This window comes from Trichosurus vulpecula, chromosome 2, assembly GCF_011100635.1.
Source record: "Trichosurus vulpecula isolate mTriVul1 chromosome 2, mTriVul1.pri, whole genome shotgun sequence".
Lineage (NCBI taxonomy): Eukaryota > Metazoa > Chordata > Mammalia > Diprotodontia > Phalangeridae > Trichosurus > Trichosurus vulpecula.
Genome location: NC_050574.1, coordinates 442700818 through 442716943, shown reverse-complemented (window position 1 = coordinate 442716943; position 16126 = coordinate 442700818). Strand labels below are relative to the sequence as shown.

Sequence of the window (16126 nt, the reverse complement as noted above, 5' to 3'; positions counted from 1 at the left end):
ACTTATTCACCAAAAGAAGCAATTGATGTTGAAATACTATTGGGGGTGGGGGAAGAGCCGAATTCCTGAAAATTCTGCCTCCTTTAGTCTGGTCCTGGTAAACAAAAAGGACAGTTCTTCTTGGTCTGATGAACAAAGGAAATCCCCCCCCCCCCCTTTTGGGGAGTGGAGGGCAAGGTGGATTGAGTACACTACCTAATTTACTTCAGGCATTGATTCAGAGACTTGGTCCCCTCTTGGAACTTCTGGAAGAAAGGATAGATAAATGAGAGGGAGCATTTATTAGACACTTGGTACTGCATCAAGAGCTCAGAATATACATGTGTGCAAACAAGATAGTTCCTTAGCTAAGAACCTTTCTGTCTGTAACGGTGAAGGATCAGGTTTGAGATTCATGGATGAGACTGTTGAGAATGTAAAGTTAAGTTGTCTTATATCTGTCTGGCATTTTATTAACTGAGGATCTTTGTGCAACATTTCTGAATTTGGGAGAAAAGGAGATAATGTATTAAGGTCTTCGTAAATTATAAAAAGCACAGTGAAAATTTGAGGAATGTGAAGGATACAGAGGCACCCTTATGCCCTGAAATATCTGTATCATCAGAGGAGGATTACATTAGATACTATTTATCATTAAGTGTGTTCTGTTGCAGTTTAATTCTTTGAAATGTAATTAATGTAATAATGTTATGTTATACAGAAAATTCCACTTCCTAATTATGGCAAAAAACAAGAAAACCTTGCCACATGTGGCTGTTGGTGTTAACATTTTAAATAACTGCTTGAATCTGTTTCCAGAGGAGCACATGTACATGAAGATAAACAAATTCCTTTTGTCACATCAGGACTTATACTTGAACAAAGTGCCGGGATTCTATAACTTTTTCTACAGCTCCGACTTAGAGGTAATTCAGGTCCATAAATAATATTTAAGCACCTACTGTGGGGATACTAGAGCTAGCTAGATGGCTCAATGGATGGAGCATCTGGGCCTGGAGTCAGGAAGACCTGAATTCAAATCTGGCTTCAGATACTTACTGGCTGTATGTGACCCTGGGCAAGTCAGTTAACCTCTGTTTGCCTTTAATCACTGGAGAAGGAAATGGCAAACCACTCCAGTATCTTTGCCAAGAAAACTCCGTGGATAGTATAGTCTATGGGGTCACGAAGAGTCAGACACAACTGAACAACAGCAATGGAGATACTAAATGCTTCTGGACTGTCTTGAGCTTCTGGTCATTGAAATGTTGAAAGTAAGAGTTAAGGGATGTTCAAATCTACAAGTACTTTGATACTGGAATTTTGTTTTGCTTTTTAGTTTTAAAGTAAGACCAAGAGGCAGCTAGGTGGTACGGTGAGTAGAGCACTGGCCCTGGAGTCAGGAGGACCTGAGTTGAAATCCAGCCTCAGACACTTGACACACTTACTAGCTATGTGACCTTGGGCAAGTCACTTAACCCCAATTGCCCTGCCCTTCCCCCCCCCCCCAATAAATAAATAAAGTAGGGCCAAAAAGCCTTGAAAATTCTTTATTTAATTCTGAAGACCTGAAACCGTCCCAAAGCTTAGATTTTTACCAGGCATCTGATGAAAATTCCTGAGTTAAATATAAACTAGGCTTGACCAGTAGCTGCCATTTTGCCTTTTGACTTAACACAGTCAAAGTTTAACTTGGTTCTTTGTTTTGACCTGAAGGACCAGAATCTAAAATGAGATGGGAGAAGGGCTGAACTGTATTTCATTTTGTTGTTTTAATCCTAGCACCCACCACTGGGCTCAAAAATTCAACCTACATTGGGTTTAAAGATAAGGAATGAACCTTTGGTTTCACTGGTATGGGGAAACTCCCAAGGAGGAAATTTTCTTTACCAAAGCTTATCAGCAGTTAGTCTACAATTTGTGGGATTTTCTAGAAAGTTGCCCAGTGCAGTTAAGATGCCAAGTGACTAAGTCTTCCTGACTTTGTGGTTGGCTCTCTATCCACTGTGCCATACTGACTCCCACTGAAAGAAAATAAGTACCTAAAATCAGAAATCAGCGCCATTATTGAGGTCTGTGGTATAGTGTTGGTCACTTGTTGGAAACAGTAAGAACAATATATACAGATTGGCAGTCATCTGCAGAGTCCTGGTGGGCACTGAGGCATCAGGTGACTTGGCCAGGGCTCACACAGCCAGGATGTGTCAGAAGGGACACTGGAACTCAAATCTTTTTGACTCTTCAGTCCAACTCTCTATCACCTGCTATATACCATTGTAAATAAAAAGATAAGTAAGAGGAAGCAGACCTAATAACTGAATAGCCAGGATTCATCCCAGAAAATAGATAACGTGGCATAAGCTGTCGCTTCTCAGTAGAGAGAGTAGGGACCACCAGGAGAGGCAGGGTGTTATCTCCATTGTCAGATGTCACTTCCACTTGTTTTTGCTTTATGGACTTGCTTTTCACAAGGGAGGATTCAATTCTGGTGTTTTGGAGAAGGGAAAAAATGACAGCGATTTAAAAACAAAAGGCATCCAAAAAACTAAGACATTTTAAAAATCTAATTAATAAAAATTTTGCTGTGGATAACATGTTCCTTTTTTGCTTGGATTGTAGCATAGAATAGAACAGGAGTGGATATTTGAACTTCTGAGGCAAGGAATTCGAGACACACACTGCTATGATTTGTATTCCTCTCAGAGAATTTTCCATATCATCCTGTCTTTCTTCAATAGCCCATTGTGCGATGAAACAATGCAGGTAAGGTGTATTTCCAAAAGCTTATTTGAGAATGAAAAGTATGTGTGCATTCTCGTGTTCATCATCTGAAACCTAGGACTGTGACTTCTAATCCCAACCTGGATGTGAATACTTCCCTTGTTTACTACTGTGACCTTTCACTTGGTTTTTAGTCTGGGGAAAATAAGATAGTTATAATGCGTTCCTTATTACACAGGCTTCTTTATTACATTCAAGCTCTTTAGGAGACATAGTATTCAGTTATTTGCCTTCTCCTGCCCACTTCTAAAAATGCATTCTCAAAAAACACTTTGTACTGCTGCCCCTTTATGCTGTTACCCTTTTGTTAATAAGGTCCTTTTATTTGCCCCAAGAGGGAAGACATATTTAGTCATCTTATTCTTTTTAAGACTAAGTAGTGAAAACATAAGTTATGCCATGTAAGTAGATAATTAGGCCTCTTGCTTCAGGAACTCTCAAGCCACTTAACTCTGATTTAGCATATGGAAGTTCTGTGTTACCAAGTGAGACCCTAGAAAACAAAGAGAGTTTGTATATCCCCAAATGCCATACTGACACATGGACATCAAGAGAATGTATATCTTCATCTTTCCCCCCTGGAATTCAATCCAGATTTATGTGTATTCTAAACAGCAGCAGACAGTTGGAAGAAATAAATGTGACAGAACTCTTGTACTCTATAGTGTTTGTTCACTTCTAGCATAAATTTGTAAACATCTTGAAATATGTTCCCATGACCTTTGTTTTGGTTTCTAAAGTGGCATTAGGTTTGGATTAGTAAGAGTGAGTAGAGACTGAAAGAGCATTATTAACAGAAGTCAGAAGGAACAGAATGTTTTTATTTGAATCCAGTTCATTCAGATTTTTATGTAAGTGCTCCTGAGCTCACATCTAGGGATTCTAAAACTCTTACGTAGTATGTACAGGTTAAGAAACTGAGACATAGAGAAGGAAAATGGATCCTCCTAGTTAACTTAGTAGCAGATCTAGAAACATAATCCTGAACTCTGTATTAATCAGGGATTTGATTTTGTTGGGTTTTGCATTTTATATGTGCTAATTCCTGATGGTGGACTGTTTTTCATTTTGTCTTTGTGTCTTTGGTGCCCACACAGCGCCTTGCACATAGTAGACATGTAATAAATGGTTGTTGAATTGGATTGGACTATAATGTATCAATTTAAGTGGTGATTTAGAACTGAGATCCAGTGATTAAAGTGAAAACTTGTGTGGTACAATATGATATTTTTCGTTACAGATACTTTGTTTTCCATAAACATCTAACACCTATAGCACACTTAAAAAAAGTTATCATTTAGTTAAATAAAGTCTTTTTTTTTCTATTGAAGAGTTACTTTTACCTTTTTGGTTTTTTTGTTTTCAGAACTGGATTCTTGAAATCCTCCAGAATGCTGCCCATATTACAAAAGCTGCCTTTGAAATTGTGCAGGAACATAGCCTTTTAACTTGGATTTTGCATATCCTTGGGAAAAAGTGAGTGCCTGTTCTCTTTTCTGTGTGTTTGTTCATATTGGGAGGAGACATTGATGGCTCATCTACTTTCATTAGTGTTGAGTAGAATTTTCACAGATTCTCAGAGTTGGAGTGACCTCACAGAGGAAGTCCACCCCATTCCTCAATGGAAATCCCTTATATAGTATCTCTCCCCACTGGTAAACCAGCCATTCACACAAAAATAAATGAATGAATAGATAAATAAATGAATGAGCAAAGTCATTGAAACACCAAGTTCCATTTAATCCATGACACCACTTAATATTACTGAAATGATGTCTTTCTAATTTTTAAAATGTTATTTGGGTCTCCCATTTGTGCCTATGTAATGACTCAAGTGTCAGCCTTGCCTCATCAGCCAGCTCCATAAGAGACCCTTTAGTTCCCTTTATGTGTGCAATGGATTAGTCCTGTTCTGAAAGATGGTTTACCAATTTTAAGTTTCAAGATAGTAGTCCTCGAGTGTCAGCTTTTATGTTACCAAAAAGCATTAAGTTTGGGTTTGGAACAACACAGTCATTCCTTAATTACAATAGGAAAGAAGCACATATCACTTTTTCAAGAAATTACATTCAAATTTAACTTCAAGACTGGCCTTCAAACATGATACCTGGTCAGTGTTATGTACTAACAACTATACAGAATAAAAATGGCCAGTGGAGCCCACAGTGAGGAGATAGCCAGAATCCATCTTTAAATTAATAGTAAATGGAGACCAACCAGGATGGCAGAATAGGAGGAAATGGTGCTTCTCTGCCACTACATGACTTAAGTCCCCAGCTGTCAAAGGACTCCACCCCTGAGGGGAGAGGCCACGGCTCTCTCACTCAGATCCAGTCACTGGAGAAGTGGGGATCTGACGCTGCTCCAGATGAAGAGCAGGTCTTTTGTGCGACCACTTGACTCTTCAGGAATGAATAAGCAAAAAACTAATATTGCTAGCATTTATATACTGCTCTAGGGTTTGCAAAGCACTAGTTTGATACTCTTAACAACCCTGGGAGGTGGTTGTTATTGTTGTGATCCCCATTTTGCTGTTGAGTAAACTGGGGCAAATAGAAGTTAAATGACTTAGTATCTGAGGCTGAATTTGAGCTCTGGTCTTCCTGACTCCAGACCCAGTTCTCTGTCCACAGCTCCACCCAGCTGCCTCTTAAGTCCAGTGTTACACAAACTTAGCAAAAATAGCAGAAGAGATCCTACCAAATTCTTTCTATGAGTTTGTTTTGGTAAGTATCAGAGAGGAACAAAAAGCAGGAAAGAAAATTATAGACCAACATCCCTAAAGCACATTAATGCAACGTGTTATATACATATATGTATATATGTGTGTGTGTGTGTGTGTATACATACCATGAGCCAGCATTTCATGTGATGTAGATAAACCAGAGTCTTTTCCAATAAAATCAGGTCCTAGAAGGGCCAGTGATAGCAATAAGAGGAGGAAGAGGAGGAGGAGGAGAAAAAGAAGAATAATAATCATGTCAGGTCCAGAGAGGTCATGGGACTCGTCCAGAGTCACACGTAGTAAGTGGCAAAGCTGCTATTTGAACAGAAGTCTTCTGCCTCACTGCTTTCCACTGTACCTTGCCACATGTTCAGAGGGGAAAAACAGGGTTGCTCAATCATTATGCAGATACATTGGTGGTACACATTTCTCAAATGTCTGTGAAAGTCTTCTGAAAACTCTGCTACACAAATATAAGGTGGTATTTGTGCCATTTTTATAATAAACAGCATGTGATATTATAAATGGCAAAAACATAAGGGGCTGCTTTAGGGAGATAGGTAAATTGTCAGGAAAGATGTCTTTAGAATAACTTTAGAATATACTGAAACTGAAAGGTGAGAATTTATTCAGGACGTACCACTTTAATAAAACAGAAACTGTCTTTAAAGCTTACGTACCATGTCGGTCGTGTTTTCAACTTCATAGACATATAATGAAACATTCCCAGCATAATATTAATATTTTCCAAATTTTTCAGTTTTGTTTCTTTGAAAAGAAACATTTTACTATATCAGTGTATGTATATTGTAAGGTTAATTTAAAAATTAGTTTAAAATCATATTCTTGGTGTTGTTAAAAGAGCAATAAACAACTAAATAAATGAATAAACAGGCCCATCAGTGCAACAGATTAAGTATGTATCATACTGAAAGAAGCAAATGAACCCCTGCTATCGGATGAACCCAAAGACCTGTACTACTGGAGCGCCAATGTGTGAATTTGTTTTCTGTGCTTATTTGTTACATGGGTTTTGTATTTCTAATACAAAATACTAATAGTAAATGGTCTAGAGTTGATTTGTTATGATTACTCTTAAATGATGCTTTCTTAATTTTCAGCTTTTAATTGAGACAATCTGATAAGAAACCTTGTATGAGAAATAAGAAACAAACTCTTCATGTATTTGGCAGTAACAGAACCTCTATCTAGACCTTCTCAGAGTTTTTAAAAGTATTTTTCATATCATTTTTAAAAAAGAAATGTCCAGTTCTAAATCTGTGGTCCTAAGTCTAATATGTTACTTTATAGATCATCCTGGGAGATCTTTTAGATTTGTGGAAGGCATAAATTAAGCTGCTTCACTTATGTGTATTAGAAAATAGCATGGTTTTTTTAAAAAAAATTCTAGTTCATGAGCCAAATATATAGGAATACAAGCCATTCCCCAATGGAGAAATGGTCAAAGGATATGAACAGGCAGTTTTCAGAGGAAGAAATTAAAGCTATCTATAGGCATATGAAAAAATGCTCTGGATCTCTACTGATTAGAGAAATGCAAATCAAAACAACTCTTAGATACCACATCTCTCCTGTCAGATTGGCTAAAATAACAAAGCAGGAGGATGATAAATGCTGGAGAGGATGTGGGAAAATTGGAACATTGTTACATTGCTGGTGGAGTTGTGAGATGATTCAGCCATTTTGGAGAGTGATTTGGAACTACGCCCAAAGAGCCATAGGAATGTTCGTACCCTTTGATCCAGCAATACCACTTCTAGGGTTGTATCCCAAAGAAACCACACAAGAGGGAAAGGGACCCATATGTACAAAAATATTTATAGCGGCTCTTTTTGTGGTGGCCAAGAATTGGAAATTAAAGGGATGCCCATCAATTGGGGAATGGCTGAACAAGCTGTGGTATATGAAGGTAGTGGAATACTATTGTGCCATAAGAAATGGGGATGATACGGACTTCGTAACAACCTGGAAAAACCTACACGACATAATGCTGAGTAAGCGGAGCAGAGCCAGGAGAACATTGTACACAACCACAGACATATGGATTCCGTGAGGACCAACCCTGACATACTTCGCTCTTCTCAGCAATGAAAGGTGCAGGGACAACTCCAGGGGACTCACGATGGAGAATGCTATCTACATCCAGAGAAAGAACTGTGAAGTTTGAATGCAGATTGAGGCACACTACATGCTCGCCTTTTTTTTCTTCTCTTTTGTTTTTGTTTTTGGGTTTTTTTTTTGTTCTGTTTCTTCTTTCTCATGATTCATCCCATTGGTCATAATTCTTCTCCACAGCTTGACTAGTGTATAAATTAATTCATTGCGAAGTTATACATGGTAGTTATATGAGATTCCATGCTGTCTTGGGAAGGGAGCGGGGAGGGAGGAGAGAAAATCTGGAACTCAAAATTGTGTAGAACCGTGTGTTATAAACTAAAGATAAAAAAAAAGTAAACTCACAAACCTGTAGATTCTTTCTGGAGAGTAGTTTGGCAATATGCAATAAAAAGTTATAAAAATAAATTAAAAAAAATTCTAGTTCAGTAGTCCTCTATTTTGGTTGCCCAATTTAGTTGGAAGGCAGCAATTTTTAAAGAGTTCTGAGAGGTGTGTATCTTTTGTTGTAGGTTTTTGGAAAACCAGATCCTGTCCAACATTATATCCTTGCTGCATACTCTGTGGGTATCCAACTTGGGGAACAAAAGAATGGAGATACAGGATGACCATCCCTGTGAGCTTGTGACTCCACAGTCACCAAAGCTGCTTCCTCTACAGTTTGTCAATGAGTTCCTTCATGTTTTGGTCGTGTTGGTAAAATATCTTCGGTAAGTGTACCCATACTGGATATTTGGGGCTGTCCTACTAACAAACGTGTCACCTCAGCCTGAGACCTCAGCAACACTGGTAAATCTCCCTCCCTTTGTTTTTTTTTTTTCCCTTATGTAGTAGACACTGGGTCTGTGAGAACTTAAAGTACTTTTAAAAATGTTTTAGGTCAGACCAATGACCCATCCAGCTTAGGGTGCTGTCTTTGCCAGGGAGACCAAGAAATATTTTGTAAACGGCCAGAGTTGTCTGCCAAAATTCCAGTCAGAAAAGGTTAAGGATGTATCATAAACTTTGTCCTCATCCCTTAATAACCAGTTAGGGATTAATCATGTATGGCTTTGTTTAAAGCCTCAAATACATCTGTATTTTTAGTCTGAAGTAGTACTTTTGCTTTTGTTTTGTTTCAAATAGTTCATCCTCACTAGACACTCATAAGATGAGCTGAAAAACATTAATTATTATTTAGTCACTGTTTTGTTGACAAAAGAACTTAAGACCTAGAATTTGTGACTTAACTAAGTAACACAAATCATAATAGCAAGTTGATCACAATACCCTGACAAATCTCTTGAAAAAATTAGGAATGGGGTTTAGTTTTTTTGTATATGTGTTCAGAATTTAAGTTGCTAAGTAGCCATCTTATTTAGGGAAGATAAAGACTGGAAAAAGCACCATCGGCCAAGAAACTGACTTAGTTCTATAAATATTGGGGTAATTTTTTTTTTTACTTTTAAAAACAAAAATTTTTGTGTTACGTGGATATTTGAGGTTGCAGGTAGAGTTCAGAAAGCTATGTTTACCCATGATCAACAGAGCTTTGTCAATTTTCTGCCATGTTTGATAATAACTTAAAAGTTTAGAGATACATTGAAAAGTTTGGTGGCTTTCCAGAAAGAGCAGGGAGGGTACAGCAGTAGGCCCACTATGATACTGTTTTTTATTTAGAAATGAAGTTCATATCTGTTGTTCAATTTCCCATCTTTAGGAATCTATGATAGCTCATGTAGGCAACAGATAACTAATGTCATTTGAATAGAAATCCATGTAAGCTGCAAGAGGTTTGGCCTGCAAGGTTTTTTCTGCCAGTTACTTTCAAGATTCCTTGGCAGAGCTTGCATCTCTTTTGTACCACTAGGAACCAGACCTACAGAAGAGAATCTTTTGAGTAAATTTCTGTCATTTTTTGGTCCTCATAGGCCCACCTTGGATTCTGTCCAGATTACTCACTTTTTTAGTGCTTTAAGCTCTGTGCTGAAGTACCGAGAAACTGTTTTAGAAGCTTTCAAGGAAATGGACCGACTGACTGTGAATGAAAATGTATTTTCTACCAAGGATGTCCTCATGCTCTTGCATAAGTGGAGTGTAATTATCGGAGATGTTAAGCTCCAAGAAGACCTGAAAATAGTGATTGAAAAATACCAAGTCAAGGAATTAATGAGTAAGTTTTAAAATTGATGTCTATTTATGTTGCAGTGTTGTTATTTCATCCTACTAGAGAAACTAATTCCACTACAGTCTTTTCTAAACAAACACTTACGTGAATATCTTCCATGCCCTGGAGATCAGGCAGCAGGAAAGGGTTTAAGTTACCAGACTGTACCCCAGGTGAAACTCTTTTTTGCTCTTTCTTTTCAGCTTTTTTCCTATGTCCTCTGTTACCTAAAACCCCCTGCACTGTGCTCTTCTTATTCAGGGGGTAGTACTTAGGGTGTCTCGGTTTCATTTAGCATGACAGAGGAAAATCTCCATGGTTAGCAGTATTCTTTCCTATACTTTATCCTTTTGTTTTAATTTTCCATAAACTTTTAAATTTTTTTAATTAAAAAAATTGAACTTAGTATTAAATACCATATAAATTTTGAATCAGAAGAAACAGATTGCACATAAAGTCTTGCATATATACTTCCCATGCCTTTTCGTTTAGGATCATTCATTTAAAGTGAGGTAGAACCTTAGACTTAATATAATCCAGACTTCTTGATAGGATCAGGAAACTGACACTCAGAGAGAAGTGATTTGCCAGAGATCACATAACTAGGGAGTGACAGATTAAAATTCAAATCCAAGTCCCGTAACTCTATATCTTGTGTTCTACTATACTAATTTGTTTCGTTACCCTCTAGAGCCAGAGGGGAAACAGGTTATACAGACCTAGGCTGCTTTTAGAGTATTGGAAGGCTACCACTCCATCAATGTAGTTACTTTTCTACACTTTCCTACAATTATTCTTCATATGTGTGGCTCTCTGTACCACGTGTTAGACCAACCTGAGTTTTTCTGCCACTCCTGAAAAGCCCTTATTTGCCCTACCCCTGTCCAAATTTTTCCTTTCAAATCCTTCCCATTCTTCTGTGGCCCATCTCAGGTACCACCTCACCCATAAGTCTGCCCTGGTCCCATCTCCTTGTCATATGTTATCCTGTCTAAATTCCCAAAATATTATGTACTTCCTTCATTGAACTTGAATATTCTTTCTTGCCTATTTTTGTATGTATTATGTCTCCTTCATGGGACTGTAAGCTCCATAAAAGCAGAGACTGTGTCTTACTTATCCTACACAGTACCTTGCAACTACTGAGAGCTCAATAAATATGTCTCAGTGAGAACAAGTACTTGGGAGTCATTCATATGACCTAAGATATTTTTTCTTTGTGTGACAGAAATTATTAAAGATAGGAACAAACCCCCTGCACCAGCTCGATCTAAAACTCAGCGTAACAAAAAGAAGATGGAGGTAGATCCAGAAGAAACAAGTGATCCAGAGTTAAAGACTTCCAGGCTGAAGAACTGCAGGGATCTCCTGAGGTCCATATTGACCCACTGGGAGCCTGTCTTCCCCGTAGCAGAGACAGAGCCAAAGCAAGAGCAAGTCCACTTAGCTCCTTGCCCTGAGGGCGATGCTATGGGTCTTGTTGCTGCCACTGCTGTCCTCGTGACCAGATGGGGGACCGGTTCTCTGATTGACCCAACACTGGATGTCCAGGGTGTTCCGGAGGTCCTCAGGTGGTTTAAAAGCAGTATTTTGCCACACCAGATGGCTGTCGCAGAACTTCTCAGAGATGTTGCATGGAGAAATAGCATTTTTAAGCTGTACAGCCAGCTTTCCAGTGCCAGAGAAGTGAAAGCAGCCACTCAGAGTGTCCTCTGCCTCTTCAATGCAATCATGCTTCGCTTGATGGCATCCCAAGGCCCAATAGAGAACTCTTTTCACGAAGTACTAGAAATGATCGCTCTTTCTTCTATGGATGAAGAAGACAAAATGAAACAAGGTAATACACATTCATTCATTTAAACAATCAGCAAACAAGCATTGAGTAATGCACCTGCTATGTGCTAGGCACTATGCAAAGGGCTGGGGGTACACAGACAAGAGCAAAACAGTGACTGCCTTTAGGAGCTAACACTCCACTGAGGAAGACAACATGTACACACAGCACATGCAAAACAAATAGGAAGGAAGCAAGCAAGCCTTGGTTAAATGCCTACTGTGTGCCACTATGCTGAGTGCTTTATAGTTATCATACTTGATCCTCACAGCAGCCCTGGGAGGTAGGTGCTGTAATTATCCCTGTTTTACAGTTGAGGAAACTGAGGGGGACAGAGGCCAAATGACTTACCCAGGGTCATACAGCTAGTGTCAGGCCAGATTTGAACTTGGATCTTCCTGATTCCAGGCCCAGTGCTGTATTCATTGTGCCACCTAAACGCAGAATAGTGTAGGGAGGAAGGGCACCGTACCACTTGAAGGCATCAGCAAAGGCCTCATGTAGAAGAATGTGGTGCCTGAGCTTAGAGGAAATAAAGGCATTTTATGCAACAGAGGTGGGGGCAGGGTGGGGGGGAGGAAGGGGGAGGAGAATGCATGAGGATAGCCTGTGCTAAGGGAGTTGGGGTGCCACTTGTGAAGAATAGCAAGGAAGTGAGTTTAGGAAGAGTGCAGGAAAGGGGTAATATATAATAAGACTAGAAAGGAAGGGTGGGGCCAAGTTGTAAAGGGCTTTAAAATCCAAGCAGGAGTTTGTATTTTGCCCTAGAGGCAATAGGGAGCCACTAAAGTTGAGTAAGGGAGTGTCAAGGTCAGATCTGGCAGCTCTGCGAGCAGGAAGAGATACCAATGAGGAAGCCATTGCCGTGATTCACATAAGAGGTAATGAGAGTTCAGGTTGAAGTGGTGACTGTGTTAGTCGAGAGGAGTGTGAGAGAAGGGAGTGAGGAGACATACAAGACGTTATGAGGACAGAAGTGGTGAGGTCTGGTTACTGATCAGATATATCAGGTCTGGGGTGGGGATGAGGCAAAGGTGAGGATAAGGTTGACTTGGTAAATCTAGGTGGAAATGATGATGATGCCTTTGAACTAGGGAAATTAGAGAAGTTCAGGAAAGGGGAGCTTTGTGGGGAGATAATGAATTCTGTTTTGTACATGTTACATTTAGGTGGCTGGGGAACACCCATTTTTAAATGTTCAATAGGCCATTGGCGATGTGGGAGCTCAAGAGAGAGACCGGGGCTGGATATATAGTTCTGGGAATCATCTGTATAGAGGAGATAAACTCTTGGGAGCTGATCAGATCACACTGAGAGTATAGAAAGAGAAAAGAGCCTAAGACTGAGCCTTGGGCATAGCCTAGCTAAGGGGATGATGATATGGATAATGAGCCAGCAAAGGAGACAGAGAAGAAGCCATCGAACAGGTAGAAGGAGAACCAGAGAAGGTGGTGATTTAAAAAAAAACAAAACCCAGAGGAGAGAGTATCCAGGGGGTAGGTTGGTCAACAGTGTTAAATACTGCACAGATATCAAGAAGGATGAAGACTGAGAAAAGGCCATCAGATTTGGCAGTTTAATGAGTAATCATCAGTAACTTTAGGGAGAGCAGTTTCACCTAAGTGTAGAAGATGAAAGCCAGATTGAAAAGGATTGAGAAGTGAGTGAAGAGAGGAAGTGAAGATAAAGTGTAGACAGATTTTTCTAGGAGTTTGGCTGAGAAAGGAAGAAGAGATACAAGATCATAACTTGAGGGGGGATGGTAGGGTGTAGTAATTATTTTTAAGGATGGGGAGAATTGGGAATGTTTGTAGGCAGCAGGATCAGAACCAGTGGGAAGGGGAAAATGAAAGATTAGTGAGAAAAGGTGGTGATGGAGGGGATAGTGTGCTGGAGAAGACAGAGGATAGAATAAAGGACACATGTAGAGGTGTTGGCCACCTCATTATCAGACTAGAATAAAGGAGTAAAGAAAGGATCATATCAAGGGGTTTTAAGATAAAGTGAAGGAGAGAAGGAGGAGCTCAGGGTTAAGCTCTTTTCCCATTAAAGTATGAGTCAAGGTCCTGAGCTAAGAGAATTGGGTCAAGGGAAGTGAGGGAAGGGGGGGCGGTTGGAGAAGAGGAAAAGATACTAATCAGTCTCTGTCATCATAGAGTTTACAATCTGGTAAGGAGGTATTACACATAGGCAACGAACTAAAATACAAATAACCTTGAGAAATATGTGAATCTAGGGGATAGGAAGCAGAAAATAGCCATGAATCAGACAGAAGTAAGAAGGGTGGTAGTATCAGGGAAACCAAAGCAGAGGCATTTCAGGATTGGTCAGTAGTGTCAGTGCAGAAAATTGAGCAAGGTTAAGGACTGAGAACAGGTCTTTGGGTTTGGGTTTGGTAGTAAGGAGGTGCTTAAGAACCTTTGGGCATGTAGTTTCTGTAGATTGCTCATAGGTTATAGAATTTAGAGCTGGAAGGAATCTTAAAGCTCTGGTCCAACCTTTTCCTTTTATAGGTGAGGAAATTGAGACCAGAGAAGCTGAGTGATGTGTCCGAGATCAGAGAGACAGTAAATAGCAGAATTGGGATTCAAACCTGGGTCTTTTGACTCTGAATCCAGTTTTCTTTTCACTGCAACACAAGTAATAGAAGCAGGTGCCAGACTGTCCTATTTTAGACTGTCCACCCTTGTTCTAGCACAGGAATTGACTTAAGTAGAAACATGACCAAATACAGTGGTGTGCAAATGAACGGGGACAAAGTAAAACAATTAAATTTATTGACTTCTACAATCAATTCACATTTTAAATATTTGACTTTTTATGTGAAATATAATGCTTTCTTGGCAACAATCGCTTGTTTTATACAACTTGGCATTGAGTTCACAAACTTTTCACATATATATATTTTTTAATTCATTATGAAACCACACCTTTATCATGTTGTGTTAAGTTAATGTACATTTTTAAGGAACATCAGGTTTTTTTGTCTTCCACATATTCCAACCTCAGGAAGCCTAATGCCAGGAATCACTAACTAGCCTTCCAGCTGCCAGTTCCCTCTGAACGTCTTTGCTTGTTTTCTGAGAATTGGAGTTTTTTGTAGCATTAGTTTGCTAGCTCTTGACGTTTTTGTTTTGTATGGTACTCTCCTTTATGCTTTGGTACAACTGATCCTTTTTAGCTTTATTGGTTTGAATGGTTCTGGGAACTCTTGACTTCCCCATGCCAACAGCAACTGAAATATCTCTTAATAGTCATTGAAACCTCACCATTTCCTTGGAGTTACTAATATCCATCCTTAAAAACCACAGAATAAAAACACAGTAAACCAAACAATGAATCATATATTGTTAATTATGTGCCCTGAAATCCAGCACTCAACCAGAGAGAACCAAAGTTGAGAATCCAGTTCAATTCAGGCAGCTTCGCGTCGGTAGAAACAAGCATGCAGCACCATTGCTGTCACAAAATGAAACCCTATCAGAATTGTTGATTGTCACAAGTGATATGCATGGGATATATGTAAGAGAAACTGTTCTGGCCATAGGATAAAGGGTAAACTGAAGCAAGGAGGGAGAGAGGCAGGAAACTTAGGGGGCTACGAAACTGAATTGTTTTCAGTCTGAGTGGTTTTTGTGTTCTGATGACTGTGTGACCTCTCATCTTTCAGCTGCTGCAGTGTTCCTGGTGTCTCTTTATATTAAAGATATCTGGCCAGGAGCAAAGCCTGTGGATATGTTCCTGGCTCACATCCGAATGATCTGTGATGCCACAGAGTTGTTCAGTGGGGATGAAGGGAAGACTCGGGAACAAGAAGAAGCAATCATAGCCCTGTGTGAGAACATCACTGTTGCTTCCTGAGGCCATTAATTTTGTGTAGAGCATAGTGCCTTGTATATTAATAAAGTTTGGTTTTTATACAATTTTACTGTATTTAATTTCAACTGATGAAGCCTAATTTTAAGATAAAGAATGTGGAAATTCTGGAATCCCAGGTAAGGATTATTAAGAACAAACTTTATCTTCTCATGGTGTTTTTAATACTACCATTAGATAGTCTTCTTTTGGGAGGCTTTGGGGAAAATGTTGTTTTTTAGGCAGAGTTGTTAACTTAGGCAGAGACTGACTCAACTTTGTGGTGCTGAGGTAGGTGCATCTTGTGAGGAAAAGTCTGCTGATATATGACAGAAAGGATGAATAGGAGCCTGAGTACACACTAAGTAGGTCCAACATCAATAAAAGTCAAAGTGGAGGAAAGAGAAAGCCTCGTGCCTCCATTTACTCATCTACAAAAGGAGTGTTGTAGACTAGATAAAGTTCTGTACATTATGCAAATAATAACCTAGTGAATGTCCACAAAAACCTTATGAACTCACTTTAAAATTTTCATTATGGGCCCTTCCTCCCACAAGAGACACACGGACATCAGCTAACCTACTTAAGGATCCTACATAAAATCAGCAGCATTCTTTATTTCTAAAACTGCAATAACATGGTCTCATCTTCCTCATGGTCAATCTTGACC

The 16126-nt window shown here is 39.3% G+C and overlaps 1 protein-coding gene across 1 annotated transcript in view; it reads left to right on the top strand.

Annotated features, from left to right (window-relative positions):
• URB1 (URB1 ribosome biogenesis homolog) overlaps positions 1 to 15524 on the top strand; it is a 109951-nt gene extending 94427 nt beyond the window's left edge. Inside the window, exons 33-39 of the mRNA XM_036745302.1 lie at positions 799 to 905; positions 2599 to 2742; positions 4127 to 4236; positions 8134 to 8331; positions 9532 to 9773; positions 10996 to 11604; positions 15272 to 15524. Of these exons, the coding sequence (XP_036601197.1) occupies positions 799 to 905; positions 2599 to 2742; positions 4127 to 4236; positions 8134 to 8331; positions 9532 to 9773; positions 10996 to 11604; positions 15272 to 15462 (1601 nt within the window). The 3' untranslated portion in view covers positions 15463 to 15524. The remainder of the gene's footprint in view (positions 1 to 798; positions 906 to 2598; positions 2743 to 4126; positions 4237 to 8133; positions 8332 to 9531; positions 9774 to 10995; positions 11605 to 15271) is intronic.
• The last annotated feature ends 602 nt before the right edge of the window (positions 15525 to 16126 follow it).